This window comes from Panthera leo, chromosome D1, assembly GCF_018350215.1.
Source record: "Panthera leo isolate Ple1 chromosome D1, P.leo_Ple1_pat1.1, whole genome shotgun sequence".
NCBI classification, from domain to species: domain Eukaryota; kingdom Metazoa; phylum Chordata; class Mammalia; order Carnivora; family Felidae; genus Panthera; species Panthera leo.
The window spans coordinates 115,104,555-115,123,341 of NC_056688.1; the positions used below are offsets into that span (position 1 = coordinate 115,104,555).

General features: G+C 60.3%; 1 protein-coding gene across 1 annotated transcript; it reads right to left on the reverse strand.

The window, feature by feature from the left end:
• Positions 1 to 5,897: 5,897 nt before the first annotated feature.
• On the reverse strand, positions 5,898 to 18,444 carry B4GALNT4 (beta-1,4-N-acetyl-galactosaminyltransferase 4). The gene is made up of 20 exons (XM_042904980.1): positions 18,294 to 18,444; positions 15,152 to 15,255; positions 14,676 to 14,771; positions 14,490 to 14,585; positions 14,310 to 14,400; positions 14,127 to 14,227; positions 13,879 to 13,946; positions 13,588 to 13,666; positions 12,431 to 12,497; positions 12,155 to 12,289; positions 11,972 to 12,081; positions 11,791 to 11,891; positions 11,611 to 11,711; positions 10,574 to 11,465; positions 7,988 to 8,277; positions 7,689 to 7,842; positions 7,477 to 7,549; positions 7,211 to 7,364; positions 6,762 to 6,888; positions 5,898 to 6,353 (listed from the first exon to the last, which is right to left on the reverse strand). Exons 1-20 carry the CDS (start codon positions 18,442 to 18,444, stop codon positions 6,230 to 6,232), a joined length of 3,114 nt encoding a protein of 1,037 aa, XP_042760914.1. The 3' UTR covers positions 5,898 to 6,229.
• Positions 18,445 to 18,787: the final 343 nt, after the last annotated feature.

Sequence of the window (18,787 nt, forward strand, 5' to 3'; positions counted from 1 at the left end):
TGGGCGCTGGCGCACAGAGCGGTTAAGCGGATTGCCTGGGACCACACAGCCCGCAAGGGTGGGGGTGGATCGGCGAACCTGGCGGGAGCTGACGGCTGGAGGGGAGGGCGCAGCAGCTCACTGGCAGCGGGAGGGCCAAGGCTCGCGTCTCGTCTCGTTTCCTTCCCGCTCCAGCCCCCCCCCCCCGGGCGCAGCCTCCCAGGCTTCCTGTCTGTGAGCCTGTGCCCACGCTCGCAAAGCTTCCAACGTTCCACGGGCTGGGACCCCGCCAAATGCAGCCTGCGCCCGCTTCGTCCACAGAGCCCACCTGGGTTAGCGCGATGGCCGCCAACCCCCTGGCCCTGTGGGCAGGGTGGCCTCTGCGTCTAATTCCCGGGGACCCTGGTTGGGACGTTTGGGACCTGGCATCCTCTGTGCCCCCACCTCTTGCCTTGCGCCTTTGGCGTGGAAGGTAGGTGAAGGATACGGGCGCCAGGTGGCCCAGGGAGCGGGGTGGCACTTTGCATCTACACACCCATCCACCCGGCTGTTCCCCGGCATCTGTCCGTCCGTCCGTCCGTTCCCTTGTGTGTTGGTCAGATGTGTCCTGAACTCTTCTAGGCACCTGGGGCTGTTCTGGGGAAGGCAGGTGTGACCCAGATGTGTGCAGCTTTCCCCGGGAGCTCTCCTGCCCCGCAGGAGAAACCAGCGCTGACCTGCCCCGCCCCGACCCGCCCCGACCCGGGCCCGTGTTCTCCGGGATCTTCACCTCTGAAGCCCGCTGACCTCCTGTGCCTGTGCATTGGCTAAATTTCTGGCATCAGTTGGTTCAAACTTTTGATCCTGGCATGTATTTATTTCAGAAAAGTTTTCTCCTGCTACATCACTCACATACTTTTCTTCTCTTGTCTTCTCAGAAATCGCTTTTAGCTCTGTTCTTTTCCATTTCATTTTGTGCACTTTTCTTGGACTTGTCTTCTGTGTCCCTGGTTTTTATCATTGATTTTTAAAGAAGACTGAATTTTTTAGAGCAGTTTTAGGTTCACAGCAAAATTAAGAGCAAGGTACGGAGATTTCCCCGCCCCCCCATGCATAGACTCCCCCCTTTCCCAGCATGCCCCCCCAGAGTGATACCTTCGTTACAATTCACAAGCCTACATGGACACATCATTAGCGCCAAAGTCCACAGTCCACATTGGTGGTGTATACTCTGTGGGCTTGGACAAACACGTGACGACATGTGCCCATCATTGTGTCAGCCAGAGTGGTTTCACTGCCCTAAAACCCTCGGCCTAGTCATCCCTTCCCCCACCCTTACAACCCCTGATAACCACTGGTCTTTTCAGCTGTGTAAGACACTGGCAAGTGTCTTGCAGGGTGGCCACACCAGTGTGCATTCCCACCAGCAGTGACAGAGTTCCTGGTGCCCAATGTCCTCATCAGCGTTTGCCGTCGGTGTTCCAGATTTTGGCCATTCTAACAGGCGTGTGGAGGGATCTCGTCGTTTTAATTTTCATTTCCTGATGACGCAGGACACACAGCGGCCATTCGTGTGATCACTTGCCATCCGTGTATCTTCTTTGGTGAAGCGCCTGTTAAGGTCTCTGGACCACTTTTTACTGTTTAGTTAAAAATGTTTTGTTTTGGGGGCACCTGGGTGGCTCAGTCGGTTAAGCGTCTGGTTTCGGCCCAGGTCATGATCTCACCGTTCGTGGGTTCAAGCCCCGAATCGGGCTCTGTGCTGACAGCTCGGAGCCTGGAGCCTGCTTCAGATTCTGTGTCTCCCTCTCTCCTTGCCCCTCCCACACTCATGCTCTGTCTCTCTCTGCCTCAAAAATAATTAAACAAACAACAACAAAAAGACATTTTAAAAATGTTTTGTTTTGTTGTTTATTTTGTTATTATTGAGTCTGAAGAGTTCTTTCCATATTTTGGATAACAGTCCTTTATCAGATGTGTCTTTTGCAAGTATTTTCTCCCTGGCTGTGACTTGTCTTCTCATTCTCTCGATACTGTCTTTCACGGAAGTTCATCAAGTCCTGCTTACCAATTACTACTCTCATGGACCATGCCTTTCGTGTCATGTCTTAAAAGTCATCATCATGCCCCAGGTCATCCAGGTTTTCTCCTATGTTATCTTCTAAGGGTTTTATAGATTCGTGTTTTACATTAAGGTCTAGGATCCATTTCGAGTTAACCTTTGCGAAGGTTTAAGGTCTGTGTCTGTTGCACGTGGACGTCCAGCTGGCCCAGCAATGTCGTTGAAGAAACGGTCTTTGTTCCTTTGTCAAGGACCGTGTTTATGTGGGTCTGTTTCTGAGCTCTCCGTTCTGTTCCATTCACCTATTTGTCTACTTTCCATCAACGTCACAGTCTTGATCACTAGCTTTTCAGTCAGGTGGCATCCACCGAAGTTTGTTCTTCTCCTTCAGTGTTATGTTGGCCATTCTGGGCCATTTGCCTCTTCATATAAACTTTAGAATCAATTGTTGATATCCACAGAATAACCTGCTATGATTTTAAGTGGGATTGCATTGAATCTACAGATCAAGTTGGGAAAGAACAGACATCATGGTAATATTGAGTCCTCCTATTCATGAACACGGATATTTCTTCATTTATTTGATTTTTCTTTGATTTTGTTCATTACAGTTTTGTAGTTTTCCTCATATAGATCTTGTGCATACTTTGTTAGATTTATACTGAAGTAACTAATTTTTTTGGTATTAATGTGAATGGTATTGTGTTTTAAATTTCAAATTCCAATTGTTCGTTGCTGGTGTATAGGAAAACAATTGACTTTTGTGTATTAACCTTATTATATCCTGCAACATTGCTATAATTGCTTATTAATTCCAGGAGGGTTTTTTTCTTTTTGTTTTTTTTTTCTTTTTTTTGCTGATTCTTTTAGATTTTCTACATAGATGATCATCAGCAAACAAAGCCATTCATGTACGTAACCCTTTTATTTCCCATATGTATACTTTTTATTTCTTTTTCTTGTCTTATTGCATTAGCTAGTACAGTTGACCCTTGAACAACATGGGTTTGTGCTGTGCAGGTCCACTTATTGGTGGATTTTTTAAAAAATACAGTTCTGTGCTGTATTTTCTCTTCTTTATGATTCTCTTAGTAACATTTTTTTCTAGCTTATTTCAAGAATACAATATATAATACACATATTTAAAATACATGTGTCAATTGGCTATGTTATCGGTAAGGCTTCCCATCAACAGTAGGCTGTAAGTAGTTAAATTTTGGGGGCGTCAAAAGTTATGCACAGATGTTTGACTGTGCAGAGATTTTGCCCCTAACCTGGAAGTCAGCTGTACTTCCAATATGTTGTTGAAACGGAGTGGTGAGAGGCATTTACTGCTAATTAAAAAAAAATGTCCTCAAGTGTCACCTCTGAGCCCTTGTACCCCCAGTGGCATCCTTGGTAGCTTTACAGCCTTCAGATCTTTTCTGGGATGTCACCTTCTCAGACTTGCTTTTTCTGACCGGTTTACAACTGCAGTCTCACTCAAACTTACTATTCCCTTTCCTGGCTTTTTTCTACAACAGTTGCCACCATCTAATATGCTAGATGTTTTCTTATTCTGTCATCTGCCAAGTTCTACAAGGGCAGACTCTTGTCTCTTTTGTTCACCTTTCCTCAGCAGGTGGAAACACCTGTTAGGCGAACACCTAACACAGTCAGTGTTCAATGAGCAGTTGTTAAGATGGATTAATAAATTATGGTTTATGTATAGTCCAGATTACATGTGATTTTGAGATTTTCTTCTGCTTCTGGAAGTAATCTTTTTTTGTTGTTTTTGTTTTTTGTTTTTGGTGTGAGGCTTCATCTGCCTGTTGCTTGCATGTCCCCTGCCCTTTAGAGGATGTATTCCTTTTTTTAATGTTTATTTATTTTTGAAAGAGAGAGACAAGGCGTGAACCAGGGAGGGGCAGAGAGAGGGAGACACAGAATCCTAAATGGGCTCCAGGCTCTGAACCCTCAGCACAGAGCCTGACACAGGGCTCGAACTCATGAACTGCAAGATCATGACCTGAGCTGAAGTGGGATTAACTGACTGAGTCACCCAGGCGCCCTGAGAATGTATTTCTAAATCCAGCACTCGTTTTTTTCTTGTTATGAAATATCTGTGAGTGGAGAAAATTCCCACTCACTAGATACTTGGGGAGAAGTGGGCAGTGTGAGCTAAAGGCATCTGGTAGCTTCTGAGCAGGTATGTGGCAGCTTGGTGGTGTCCTCTGCCCTGCAGGCACTTGTGCTCCGTGGACCCGCAGGACTTGTGAAGCCCACGTTATTACATGGGACTTGGTGTCTACACACATCTGCTGGCTACTCTGGTCAGCAGCGGCAGTGGTCAATGTCCCTTCCAGCAGGGTCATTTCTGGAGTCTTCTCAGGGCCAGATGGTGGTATCCATCTGGTTCTTCTTTCATTGGAATCTTTCCTGCTGCCCCATGTTCATGGTGAGGTATGACCTAAGGAGACAACTTGGGTCAATCTCACAAGGGTTATTTGGGCTGCTGGGTGCATGTATTGCCTTCCCACTGAATGTCAGTGAGGAGGTACAGAGAATTATGGCCCCAAAGAATCCAGGCCCTAACCCTGGAACCTGTGGCTGTCGACGGACATGGCAAAAAGAACTTTGCAGATGTGATTACGTAAAGAATGTTGATGGAGATGGGGAGATTATCCGGGAATAATGGAGGGGAGCAGTGTAACCACACGTGTCCTTACAAGAGGGAGGCAGGAGGGCCAGAGAGATGTGATGATGGAAGCAGAGGTGACAGACACAGGAAGGGAGGGCTCTGAAGATGCTAAGCTGCTGGCTTTGACATAAGCAGCAGCCCTGAGCCAAGGAACTCAAGTGGCCTCTAAAAGTGGGGACAGGACAAGGCAGATTCATTTCTAAAGCCTCCAGGGGCGCCTGGGTGGCTCAGTCGGTTAAGCGGCCGACTTTGGCTCAGGTCATGATCTCGCGGTCCGTGAGTTCGAGCCCCGCGTCAGGCTCTGGGCTGACAGCTCAGAGCCTGGAGCCTGCTTCGGATTCTGTGTCTCCCTCTCTCTGACCCTCCCCTGTTCATGCTCTGTCTCTCTCTGTCTCAAAAATAAATAAATGTTAAAAAAAATTTTTTTAAAGCCTCAGATCGGGCCACAGAAACCTTGTTTTTGGGCTTCTGACCTACAGAACATGGAGGTCATACATTCTGTGTTTCTGGAAATCTGTCACGGCAGCCACAAGAACCTCATATAGGCAGCTGCTTAGTACCAGGCAGAGCACTGGGACCCATCTTCAGACAGCTGAGACCCCCAGGGAGGGGCTGGGCCTCGACAGCATCATCCAGCCTCTGGGTCAGCACTCTCCTAGTGTGCTCCTGACCCTGAACTTCCACTGACACGAACAGAAGTAAAATAATCACCCCCCCCACCCCCATTATGGTGTAAACCAGCTTGAGTTGGGTTTTCTGCTTCTGGCAGCTCAGCCCTGAGTGCCACTCCCAATGTGGCCACAGAATGGGTGCCGAGTTCACCTTGACCTTCTAGGAAGACCGGGTAGGGCTAACATCCAAGTTCTGTTTTCAGAAGGAGTGACATGACCGAACGTTCTTTTCTCAAAGCTGTGCAGGCCCTGCCCCGTGTCTGTCACCGGTGGCCACGTGACTCCACGGGCACCGAGCAGCAGAAAAGAGGCCCGAAGCCCTTTCACTTCCAGGTCCCACCTCTGAAGGTCAAGAGGAGAGGGCAGGAAGAGAGTGGTCTCGGGAGAGTGTGGGGTCGGTAGCCGCTGCTGCTGTGGGACAGGAAGGGGCCTCAGGGGCGGAGAGAGTGCCCGTGAGGGCAGGGCTCCTGGCAGTCACTGAGGCTTATCTCTGCCCTCCCAAGAGAACCAGGCAGAGGACAAGTCAGAACTAAAAAAAATATTTCATTTCATTCTGAATAAAAAACGGAACAGACAGAACTCTCGGAAATCCTGAAAACAACGTCATCGCTACAGCAAAATTTCACAGAAATCATCGCGCAGAGTGTGGAGACCAAGCCCGGGCCCCAACCAGCTGTGAAGGCTGCCTCTCTGGGGAGGGGCACAAAGGGGGCGGTGGCCTCGCCGGGCCAGGCACAGGTGGTGGCCATTCCCCTGTGATAAGCCTTGCCGGGGTTCCCAGGGCCCCGGGCTCAGGGCCCGGCCTCCAGCCCCCACCACGGGACGGCGGCCAGGGGCTGGGAGGGGGTTGCCTGGTCTTCAGGATCCCTCGGTCCGGGAGCCCTTCCGGCCACGTGCGCCCCACATTCCCCGCTTGGAGTGGTAGTGGTGGTAGAAATTCCGCACTCGGAGTCGCTCCACCTCCAGCCCTGCCTGCAGGACCCTGGGTGGAAAGGGGGTGTCAGGACCCTGGAGAGGGGTGCCTATAGGATCTGGGTGGTAGGGGGATAGTTGTGGCTGCCCTGGTTCTTCTGGAGCCTGGGGGCAGGGCAGCATGGAAGTGCTCAGGACCCTGGCCCAAGGGCTAGGGGTGTCAGGCCTTCCCCTACTGTGGGACCCCGGTGGGAGATGGGGACTCAGGGCCACCACTGGGCCTATAGATCTGGGGACAGAATTTGGTGCAAGGCTGTTCCCGAGTCTGCAGAACCCTAGAGATAGGAAGAGGTGTGGGGTGGGGTAGGGTCACAGATCCTGGGATACGAAGCAGAAGTCCCTGCAGCACGTGAGGACCCTGGGGTACCCTCCCCGCTCAGAGGAAGTATCCTCAGTCCCCGAGATGGGGGGCAGTCACCTGTCCAGGAGCTCCCAGTCCTCGCCCCCCCACTGGTCCCGGAACTCCTCAGTGTTCATGCCCCCGACGCGGTCGAAGTCTGACTTGTAGATCCCGAAGAGGCCGAAGCCATTCACCTCCCAGTAGCCTGGGTAGGGAGGTGCCCTTCAGACACCAGAACCTGCAAGCCTTCCTCCCCAGCCTCCAGAGGGGGTCTGCTGCAGGGTCCCGTCAAGAGTCACTCTTCTGTGTGGGGTCATAACCTGCGGCCCTGCACACGACTGGGGTGCTGGAGGAGGTTCCCAGGCATGACCCTGGAGGCTCTGGGGTCCTAGGCAATACGCGGGGCATTGATGGATCCCCAGGCCCACCTCCGGGGTTGGGAGAGGCCCCCAGGGGCCTGGGCCTCACCCTGCCCTTGGCGGAACTCCCAGTGTTATTGGGGTATGGGGAGGCACCCAGGGCATTACCGTGCGGGTCCCCCGGCGAGCTCCCACAGCCCAGGCGCATGACCACGGGTGCAAAGGCCAGTTTGCCCTCCACACAGTGTTTGCGGATGCCGTCCAGGATGTTGGGCGGGAAGTGGATGTGCAGATCACAGAGGAAAACGATGCTGCTGGCATCCTGGAGGCCGAGGTCACGGGGAGGCCTGAGCACGCCCCTCCGCTCCCCCAGCGGAGTTCCTTCCTTGGTGGTCTGGACGGGCTCTCCCTGCTCTCCCAACCCTCCCACGCACCTCCACCGCGTCCACTCCAGCCTGCAAGCCCGCCGAGCGCTCAAAGTTTCCAGTTCGCCTCAAATACTGGTACCTGGGGGAGGTGGGGAGGAGAGCAGGGGGCCGGAGGTCACAGGCCCTGACCCCTGCGGGCCGGAGCTATAAAACCCGCGGCCCGGAAGGGGCGGGGGAGGCAAGGCGCGCTCGGCCGCCCCTGGCGGGGGCGCGGTTACCGGGGCAGCCGGGCAGAGCGCAGCGCCTGCTCGACGTCCATGTCCTCGCTCTCAAAGTCCACCAGGGTGATGCTGAAGTGCGAGTCCCCCGTGCGGGCGTGCAGCGCGGCCATGTCCGCCAGGAACCGGGCCACCCAGCGCGCCTGGTTCTTCACTGGAGGAAGGTGGTGCCGCTGAGCCCACCCCGACCTGACTCCGCGGGACCCGGTCCACGGCCAGCGGCGTTCCCACTGGCCGCGGGGGCTCGGGGAAGGCCAGCCCACGTCCCAGGTGCCCGGGCCCGAGGCGGTCCCGCGCACCTGGCACGATGAAGTGTACCATCACATCCTGGCGCCAGGCCAGGCGCAGCGGCCGGCAGAGCTCGGGGCGGCCGTCGGGGCGCGTGGGGGCGGCGGGAGCGGGCTCCGGGCTCTCCCCGTCGGCGTCGGCGCCTCCCGCGTGGGCTCCGGGCAGTCGCAGGAAGACGTACTCTGACAGGCGCAGGCGGCCGCCCCCGCGCTCCTGCAGCTCCAGCTCCAGCAGGAAGCGGCTTCCGCGCGCGGAGTCCCGGCGCTTCTCCACGTTCACGATGCGCAGAAGCGCGTAGCGCCTGGGAAGCGGGGGCTGCGTCGGCACGCTGGGGCTCCAAGCTTGCGGCCCTCCCTCTTCCCTGCCCCCCTCCCCCCGACTGTTCCTGCGGGTCGCCCCCGGCTCCAGAAACCAGGGGGCCACTCAGAAGACGGGCTGGGGCAGCTGCCGTGAATTCCCTCTGTCCCAGGCTGCCCCCTCCCCCACCCCCCCCTCCACGCCGCGTCCTGCCGGGGAGCTCCGAGAGGGCGGGCGCCCATTTCGTGCCTCCCCTCCCTAGGGCAGCCTCCTCTGTGGTCTTCGTGTCACCGCTCACGCATCCACAGTGACCTTTATGACGGCGCCACCCACTGTCCACAGGACGAGGTTCGCTGGTCTTACACTGACATTCTAGGGCCTCAAGCCGACTCGAGCTTGCCTTCAATGTCCCCTCGTGCTGAGTGAGCCGACTTCCTCCTGCACTGGCTCTTTTTTCTGGGGTATCCAATCTGCAAGCTTGCCCCAATCCTCCCCGGCTCTTTCGAGGCTCCTCAGATAAGCCTCCCTTTTGCCTCTTCCGGCACCAGCCCCGGGGCTATCCTGACCCAGGAGAAGATGCCACTGGGCCTACCCTGAGCCTCTTCTGCCCCTTCCCTCCTTCTGGCCCTGCTGAGCGTCTTCGTCCTCCACTCTGTTACCAAGCAGAGGCTTCTCATCCTGGGAAAACGGGACCCTGCCCTTCACTAAAGTGGCTTCTTCCTTTCTCCAAATGCCCTCCCTTTGCAGACCCTGACCATGGGAGCCTACCTGTGTGACCCCCAACGAGTCCCCACTCCTCCCTGCAAACCCCGCCATTCCCACTGTGCTCTCCCCAAGCGTCAGGGACTTTCTGTCCCAAACACTCTGGGTCTTTCTGAACTCTGTCCTTAGGCCCACCCACACCCTACTCTCAGGAAGCTTTGAGCCAAGCACTCAGCCACCTAGAATCAAATCCCTGCCCTTCCCACACCATCTCATCACTGCCCTGGCACAAGCCTGGCAGTCACGGCCCCTGTGGGCTTCCCATCCCGTCCACTCCCCTCCAAGGCAGCAACAGGCCTGTCTGCAACCCCAACAGGTCGGCCCCTGTCTTGCTCAAAACCTGGTACGGTCTGCAAGAAAAATGAGTCCTGAGCAGGTTGCTCGAGGCCCACGATGGCCCCTTCTCCGTCCTCTGCACACCGGGCCCCTGGCCTCCTGCCCCAGTGCCTTTGCCTACCAGTGCTGTCTGTACTGGTTCTACTCCTCTTTTAAGGCTCACAGAACCCACCAGTGTCTCCTTTGGGGCCAACTTTGGGGCCTCCCATTCTCTGTCCCACTAGCCTACATATGGGGGTGGTGACAGGCCTGGATTCCTGGGGGGTGGGGGCGGGGATCAGAGGCAGCAATGGGGCAGGAGCCCTGCGCTCCCCTGAGCTGGAGAAAGACCCTCTGGGAAGACCCAGGAGCCCTGTACCAGAAGAGGAGGAGGGGTCCAGGGACTCTCAGCCTGACCTTTGGGTCTCTACTTGGAGGAGAGCCCTGGCTGGTTCAGATTCATTCTTGGGTTCAGGCCCAAGGTGACAGGGTGGGTTTGGAGGTTCAGGACAAGGGAGCCCACCCTGGGTGCCTGTGAGGAGGTGAGGCTTCTGACACTGAACAGGGACCCTGGACACTAAGAAGCCCCAGGAGACAGGGAAGAGACAGGGAGAGACAGCTGTTCCCTAGGAGGTCCGTGTGCCATGCCCAGACCAGCACCCTGTTAAACCCTGGGGAAGGTCTGAAGGTTCCACAGAGGCCAGGACTTCCCCTTCCCAGGCACACACTTCCCAGGGCCTCCCCTCCCACGCACCCCCCCCCAGGTCCTCCCCTTCCCAGGCACACCCCCCCCCCCCCCCCCCCCCCCGCAAGGGTCTCCCCTCCCGCACTCACCTCCTCCAGGGCCTCCCCTCCTACATGACCCCCCGACCCTCCCATACTCACCCCCCAGGTCCTCTCCTTCCCAGGAACCCCCCCTTCCCCCCTCCTCCCCTCCTATACGCATTCCCCAGGGCCTACCCTCCCACTCACCCCCCCCCCGCCCCCCCCAAGTCCTCCCCTCCCACACTCACCCCCCCAGGGCCTCCCCTTCCCAGGCGCACATCCTCCCAGGGCCTCCCCTCCCACACGCACCTCCCAGGGCTTCCCCTTCCCAGGCCCTCCCTCCAGGGCCTCCCCTCCCATATGCCACCCCCCCCAACATTCACCACCCCCCAGGTCCTCCCCTTCCCAGGCGCACGCCCCCTAGGGCCTCCCCTCCCACGCGCACACTCCGGACGCACCCGCCGTGGCGCGCGTTGAGCCGCTCCATGTACTGGGCCACCACGTCCACGGCCTCGGCCTCGGGCAGCTGCAGGTTCCCCGACACGTTGCAGCGCAGGTCGTTCCAGTCGGAGCGTAGCTGCTCGAAATCCACGGCGCCCACGCTGAACGTGCGCTGCCAGTCAATGGCGTCCTCGCGCCAGCGGCCTCGGGGGGCTCCCGCGGCCTCCTCGCTGTCCTCATCTTCGCCCCGCGCCCCGTCGTCGTCGTCTGCCTCCTCCTCGTCGCCCGCTGCAGGCAGCTGCGCCCTGGACACTTGGGACAAGCTCAGGAAGGAGGTCACGGGCTGAGCTTCCGACGACAGGTTCGCGGCCGCGGTCGGAGCTGGGAGTCCCAGCAAGCGCGGCTGGCCCTCCAGGCTCCCCTGGGTGGCCTGCGCCCGGGCCGGGGGCCTCAGCTCTGCGCTTGGGGAACCACCGGTCCTGCGGCCTCGAGACCGCGGCGGCCGCGGGGGCGCCCGCAGCTGCACCCGGGGAAGAGGTCTGGGGCGGAGGAAGACTCCGGGGAAGGGCGGCCAGGGTGGGCCGCGTGGGCCGAGAGGCGCCCGCAGTCCCGGCCGCACCCGCGTCACATACACCTTCGGGGGCTGCTGCTGAGCCGCAGCTCGGGGGCGCAGGGCGCGGCCCAAGAAGAGGGGCAGGGGGCGCGCGGCCCGGGCGGCCCAGCTCAGCGCCCGGGAGCGCCGGGTGGTGGGCAGGTCTCCGGGGCTGGGAGGCACCGGCGGGGCGGGCGTGGCTCCGGGCGCTGTGGGGGCCGCGGGCAGGGGGAGGTGGTGGCGGCTCTGCAGGGGGGACGCCTCCGTGGGCTCCAGGCTGTCTAGCAGCTCCCCCTCTTCCTCATCGTCCAGGAAGTCTGCGGGAAGCAGCCCAGGTGGGCACAGGCTGGGGGGGGGGGGCGCACTCCACGCCCAGGTGGGCACACGCTGGGGGGCGCGCGGGGTCACTCCACGCCCAGGTGGGCACAGGCTGGGGGGCACGCGCGCGGGGGCGGTACTCACCATCCGGGTTGAGAAAGAGGAAGGCTCGGCGCTGCACCTCTTCCTCCTCGTCTTCCTCTCCCTCCTCCCTGTCCATCTTCATGTATTTATAGAACCCAAACCTGGGGCGGTGAGGGGCATCAGAGAGGACCCCCCCTACCGGCCGCTGCCCCCGCCCCATCCCTTGCCTGCCCCGCCCACCTCTCCAAGTACAGCGGCGACTCTCGGTAGAAGCACTTGTTTTCCGTCTCCATGTGCGTGAGGCGCGTGTGGTCATTGGGGTAGACAAAGGACAGGTACACCTGTGGGCGGGGCAGAGGGCTCAGGGGACCCTGGGCGGGAGGCCGGGGCCTCAGGGAAGGTCTTGGTGAGGGGCACTTACAAACTGCAGCCCCTGGTATCTCGCGATTGGAAAGTCCTTGACAACATAGGTGGGGGCGTAGGCGCAGGGCTCCAGCACGTTCTCCAGACTCGAAGGCTCCACCCGAGGTGCTGTGGGAGGAGTGGTCACAGAGTGGCAGGCTGGGTATCCCTGCCCCAACCCCCCTCCACGGTCCCCTCTCACTGAGGAAGAAGGTGTCTCGGGGGTCTGGGCGCAGCATGTCAGCTCTGGGCTCCTCCTGTGGCAGGCGCCCCCCGACGTGGCTGGCTGGAGACTGGGGGACATGGGCCACGTGGTCCATCTTCAGGGACGATTCATCTGGGGACAGAGGAATGTGTGGGGTCCTCAGGAGTACCCAAGGACCACTCCTCACCCCTCCCCACCCACATCGAGACCACCCTAAAGAGACCGCAGATCAGGAGCCCGCCCCCCTCCCCAAAGAGGCACTGGGCTCCACACCTGTGTACAGGGAGATGTGAGCAGAGCCTATGACCTCAAACTTCAGGCCTGGCAGGAAGGCTCGCCACTAGGGAAGGGAGAGAGCGGTCAGGACCAAAGCTCTGTGGTCCTGGAGCTGGAGAGGAACGGGTCTTTTCTGAACGTGGGCACGGGGAGCAGGTGGGGACAGCCCCTTCAAGGGCACAGGAAGCTTGGAGGTTGGATGGCAGAGGGGTTCTTGGTGGATGGGACACCCCCCTCCCATGCTCCCTCCAGGCCTTTCCTGACACCCTAAGCACTTCCTTGCCCGCTGGTTATGGCTTTGCCACGGCCTCCTTCCCCATGCTGCAGCCGTCGCCTTCCTGGCGGTCACAGCCAGCCTTCTAGAGGCCCCTACCCCTCACCTCACTGGCCCTCACCCTCCCTGTTTCCCCATTCCTGTGGCAGCTCCTTCTCAGTCTCCTCCTTTGCAGACTCGGTTCCTCCCTCCCTCAAGCTGGGGTTCCTGGGAGCTGTTCCAGGCCCTCTCCCTTCCTAGCTCATTCTGGGTCTTCTTGGCACCCCCTTGGCTTCCACAAGATCACCCCAAGCCTGCGTTTCCAGCCTGGACTCCCTGCCAGCTGAGCTGGGTTGATGCCTAGCACATAGAGTCGACGCATGCCCCATCTCCCCCAGCCAGGCTCAGGCCCCACCTCCCCGCTTCAGGGACCATGTCTAAAAGATCCGCCCCCGCCCAGGCTCTCTGCAGCAGTGGCCAAAGGGTTTTTCCTGAAATGCAAACCCAATTGCTTTGGGCTGTCCAGGGTTCGCGCTGCAGGCCCTGCCTGGCCACTGGATCCTCTGGAGTTCTGGAAGAACTCTGCTGTTCCTCTGCTGTTCTTGAGATCACCTGAGGCACTCCAATTCTCTCCTCACTGGATCTCCCTACGAATGTCTCCTCTCTCAAGACTCTACTCAAGCGCCACTTCTCCATGAAGCCTCCCTGGGCAGAGTTGATCTTGGACACCCCCCCCCCCCCCGCCCCGTCCCTGAGTGTCTGCTTTGCTAACTAGATGGGAACTCCTGGGGGTGAGGGGGCAGGACCCACACCATTGTCCTGCAGGGAGTGCTGGGAGCAGAGAGAGCAGGGGAAGGGACGTGGATTCTCCAGAAGCCCACGGACGGCAGGCCACACTCACGCCCACTTCCACGTGGTCTGAGCCTCGGTCATCCTGCTTGTGCAGCAGCTCAAAGTAGTACCTCCGGGAGGCCATGAGCCTGGGGACATAAGCGGTCAGGGCGACATGCTCCTACCATGCTCCAGGAGCCCCAGACAGAAACCCCAGAAAAGGCGGGGTGCTCGGGGGCGGTCCCTCGGGGCGATGGCAGTGTGGCCACGACAGTACAGGTGCGGTGGTTTCTGTGTGCTGGTGCACGTTCCCCCCCACCCCCCGATACACCCTGATGCACACACGCTCCCAGTCACTCACCGCTTGGGCTTGGACACCTGCGAGCTGAACTTGGTGAATTCCCCAGGTGCTGTCCACTCTGAGCCAGTCTGGGAAGCGATACAGAAGGGTGGGGGGGTTCACCCTCTCCTCGGGGGCACCAGCCTCATCCAGTCCCCGTCCCTCAGAAGCTGGAGGAGACAGGTGACGGAGGCGGAGGAGGCCCAGTGAAGACAGATGGGGGTGTGGGCGGAGGGGCTGGGGTGGGAGGGCTGTGGGGTTAAGGGTACCTTGCCCACAAAGGCCACCAGCTGGGCACCCGCCGGGCTCTCATCTGGGCTCAGCCAGAACTCGGAGTTGTCATCCGAAGCCACAGAGAACTGGACGTCTCCTAGGCCACAGGACAGGGGCTCAGGGGGGTGGTGTGGGGCCCTTCCTGCTGCCCCCTCCCTGGCACATCCCTGCCCCCGCACCATCTCTCGCCGGGTGGATGAAGCCGAAAATCCGTAGTCCGTAGTTCTTCCACTTGGGGGACACGGCCAACTTCTTCACGGTGGTGCGAGTCTGGGGGGACAGTGGCCTCTGACGTCAAAGCCTTTCCCTGTCCTGCCCTGCCCCCCACCCCCTGCCAGCTCCCTACCACTGGCACTCACGTGCGGAAACAGCGGGAAGTGCAGGTTCCTCCTTAGATGGCCCACGGCGCCTCCGCACCAGTCCTCAAACACATGCAGGTTCACCTGCCCCTTGTACTGGGGGGCGGGAGGTGGGCCTTACCTTCTGCACAGCCCCCCCCCCCCCAGCCCTCCCCTGAAGCTCATCACAAGCCAAGCAGAGCTCACCTCTTCCCACCACGGGGGAACCTGATGGGTGAGGTTCAGAGGGGGTGGCTTTCCAGCCCCCACAGGAAACAGCATGTTTGGGTCCCGTCCTTCTGGCTACAGGACAGAAAAGGCACCAGGGTCAAAGCAGAGCAATGGGAAGACAGGGAGGGGTCACCCCCCCCCCACACACACACACACCGGGACACACCTCACAAGGACTCCCCTGTACACATCCAGCCATAAAATCCCGAACCCATGGTACCCCAACCACACACACCCAGAGGACCCTCACCACACCTGCCCAGGCAAGCACTGGCCAGCACGCTCGTGCACACCCATGCCTGCCGGACGTGAACCGCAGGCTGGGCTGTGCTCCGTGCCTGCACCCGCGTCCCCCATCCACCCAGCCCACAGGTCCCGAGGCCACTGGCACACTAGTGGCCTCAGGGATGTGTGCGTGCCGCACACGCGTTCTTTCCCACAGCCCTGCTCACCACCTGCTCCTCCTCCCGACTCTCGCTGGAGTCCTCCGCCCTCTGTGTGGACAGCGCAGCCCGGACGCCCCTGCCCTCCGTCACACCGCTCAGCTTCTCACCATCTGTGGGCGGCACGTGGGGCATGACTGGGGCCCAGGCTCTCTCCGAGGCGGCCCCTGCCGCTGGGGGTCAGGTGGGGACAGCAGTGTCTCCTGCTGAAGCCTTCGCACTTCAGTCTGCTCCCCGTGCTGCCCAGGGCCCCACCTGTGGCTGTGCAATTGCTCTCTGGGTCCTTCTTCCACATTCCGCCTCTGGGGTGGGTAGCCCCCTCTCAAGCCCTCCACCTGGCTTCTCCTAGCCCCCTGACTGGTGCCAGGGAGCAGAGTCATGTGTGTGCATGTGCTAATGCATATACATACACACTTATCTGGCCATCCTCACCGCGGCTCTGCCTCCAGGAAGGCCCCCAGGACTACTGCACTGTGCCCTCAGCACTTTTCCCTCGTCCCGAGGGTTCTGTGTCTCCCTCCCTCATCAGAACTGTGTGCTAAGGGTTAGTGCTAGCGCTTGTTATTGGAAAGCTGGTGCTTTTGTCTTAAGGCTAAGCCAGCCCCTGCTCACAGCACATGTGCCACCTGCTGGCCTTGAGAGGGGTTCAGGACCAGAGAAGTCCTGGCACCAGCCTGGACAGAAGAGGAACAGACATGCTGGTCTGGCTGCTGGGGGGCCGGGGGCCAACATGGCTCCAGCGACCGTGACCCTGAGGAACCCCTCCTAGGTCTGTCTGTAGCTCTCTCCAGAGCTTGGCACCCTTATAAACAACCCCTATCCTAGGGCCGACCATCCCCATGCCCCTAACTCCCTCAAATTCCCAGGCTTCTTGCCTAAGCTGTGGACCTGAACATCCCACCCTGTCCTCTGGGGGGAGGGGTGTGCCACACCTTGAGACTCAAGGCTCTTCTGGGAGGCTTTATTATATCCCACCTCTGCCCCCAGCCCCGTGCTCCCAGCCAGGGATACCCAATCCAGGAGCACCCCCTCTGCTCCAGGGCAAGCCGGAATTTCGACATTCACGCCCATCCTTCAATCCAGACCCACAGATTCCTGTGTGGACACAACTGGCCCGAGTCCCTTCTCCGGGGGAGGGGAGCTGACCTTAGTCTCCTGCCTGGAGGACCCCTGTGGTACTTGCCCACCTGCTCCTTCTTCTGGGTTCCTCCCCCACTGTCCTCTGTCCAGCTGGGAGGTGAGCCCCTAAGAGGCTCCTGGCCAAATCCCCCCAGCCTGGCCCTATGCTCCCTGCCCACCAAGCTAAGTCCATGGGTACCAGGAGCCTTCTGTGGTGGGGTCCCAGCCCAGCCTTCCACCACTGTCCAGCACAGTGAGATCCCCAGAGGGCTCCTGCCACATGGGTATCCTGCAGGATACCAGGAAGGTAGACCCCCTGTCCCGCTCCAGCGCTGCCTCCCCAGTTGGAAGTGAAGACAGCACTGACCCAACAGTCAAAAAGTCCTCGGGCGTGCCCAGCTGCTCTGCTTCTCACAAGCCTTACCCTGGTGGGAGCCCAGGTGGCTGGACGAAGAGGCTGCAGCCCAGAGCCAGGACCCATGGGCTGGGGCTTTCCTGGAAGGTGCCCCATGAGAGTTTGACCTTCCAGGACGCTGAGCAGCTCCTGCTCACCCAGGAGTCGTAAGGGCAGTCTGCTGGTCCAGCTGAGAGCAGAGATGCCCTCAGAAAGGGGGCTCCCACACTGCTACTCCCTCCGTTGCTGAGCTAGACTCCCCAGCTACTCAGGAAGTCAGTTGGTGAAGGCTGCGGTTGCTCCGAAAGCCACAGAGGTGGCTGGGGAGGGGGGGTGGGTTTTCTTCTGTGTCACTGGGTCACGATCTGGGATCCGGCCTTATTTGCTGATAGCTGGGGGAGGGGGGCTTCTTTTAGGGACTGAGCTGTGCTGGGGACCCCTCATGGGTGTGGTGGCTGTGAGGGGTGTAGACTCGGGGGGGTTGGGACAAGCTCCACACCCCTGGCCTGGGAGGTCTGTGGAGCCAGGTGTCCAGCCACATGGAAAGGAGGCAGAAGGGGACCGAGCAGGGAGGCCCTCAGTGGAGTGGCCCTGGGTGCCGTGGGCCAAAGTCACTGTTAGGAAGAGGGTGAGGAAGCGGGACCCACACCCCTGACCTCTCACCCTAAGGGCACCCAGCACCACACTTCCTAAGAAGGGGCAGGGGCAGCCCGGCTGGGAGCTTCCCTGCCTGGGCAGAGGAGGCTTCTGCTCCCGGCCTCTGCTGGGAGGTTTAAGGTGGGGGGGGGGGGGGGGGGGGGAGTGTTACTCCCTGAGGTGCTTCCCTCTCTCCCATGCCCTCCCCCTTCCCCAGGTTCTAGGCTCCCTGCTTCTCCCCTTCCCACCAGGTTGTCACAGGCTCATCCCTCCTGCCAGGCACACTCTCCCCCCAGATGTCGTGGGCGGGCAGCACTACCTTCAAGGGGCCATCCAGACCCCCCCTGCCCTGGCTCTTTCGCACCACACTCACCGGGGACTGACGTGCTTTGTGGGTTTATTGTCTTCACCGGAGTGTGAGCTGGAGGAGCCTGGGAAAGTTTACTCCAGGCAGTTCAGGGGTCCCCAGGCTGGACCCCCATCACTGTGCTTCCCCCCCCCCCCCCCCCCCGCCACAAAAGCCTGCCCCCTGTCACAGGGTTACTTAGGGCACCCCTCGGGAAGCCTTCCAACTGCACCAGTCAGCTGCCTCCAAACCCTCCCCGACCCCCACCCCGAGGGGAGGCTGGACCCCTCCCTCCTCTCTCCCCCAGCAGACGGGTAAACTGAGGAAACAAGCGGTGGGGGTGCGAGGCCCTCCTGAAAGGCCCAGCCTGCAGGGCCTGCGGGCGATCTCCCTGAGAGCCCGCTGTTCACCCCGTCACTGCGGGCTCCAGGTCACATCCCGGAGGCGGCCCGGGTTCGGGGACGCTCCCCAAGAGGGTCGCGGGCGTCACTGCTGACGTCATTGGGCTCCGGGCCCGGCCGAACCGCGCCCCCTGCCCAAATACCGCAGAGCCGGGAAGGGCGGGCGGCCGGGGTCTCCGGGCGCGGTGCGGAGGCCCGGCCCCCCAGCGCTCCTCGGGGTGCCCCCGCCCCCCGCCCCCGGGTGCGCCCCCGTACCTCGCCCGTAGCCCAGGCGCTGGCGCAGCGCGCGGCCCTGGCGCACCAGGCTCAGGTGCACGTACGTGAGCCACGCGGCGCAGGTGACCAGCACCAGCAGCAGCAGCAGCTTGATCTGTTTGCGGATCTTCTTCACCGGGAACCACGGCATCGCGCCCGGCCCCGCCCCGCCTCGGGCCGCGCTCAGCGGCACCGCTGCGGCCCCCGGTTCCCGCGCGCCCCGCGCCGCGGCCCCCGGCCCCGCATGGCCCTTTGTCCGCCGCCCGCGGCCACACCGAGCGGCCGCGACCCCAGGCTGCCCCCCGCCCCCCGGCCGCGGGCCCGGGGTGGGCGGCGGAGCGGCTCCCGGCGGTGCCCCCGCCCGGCCCCGCCCGGCCGCTCGGGCTCCACGCTCCTGGGGGCCGCGGCGGGACCCAGCAGCATCCACGCTGCGGTGCTACCCACCGTGAAACGGGCCCGGCGGCCGCGCGGCGCGAGCCAACCGGGGCCCGGCC

Coding starts and splice junctions, on each gene's coding strand:
- B4GALNT4 (XM_042904980.1), bottom strand. CDS start 18,444: ATGCCGTGGTTCCCGGTGAAGAAGATCCGCAAACAGATCAAGCTGCTG. Junction 13,667..13,878: donor CAGGTGTCCAAGCCCAAGCG/GTGAGTGACTGG, acceptor TTATGTCCCCAG/GCTCATGGCCTCCCGGAGGT. Junction 11,892..11,971: donor GATACCAGGGGCTGCAGTTT/GTAAGTGCCCCT, acceptor CCCCGCCCACAG/GTGTACCTGTCCTTTGTCTA.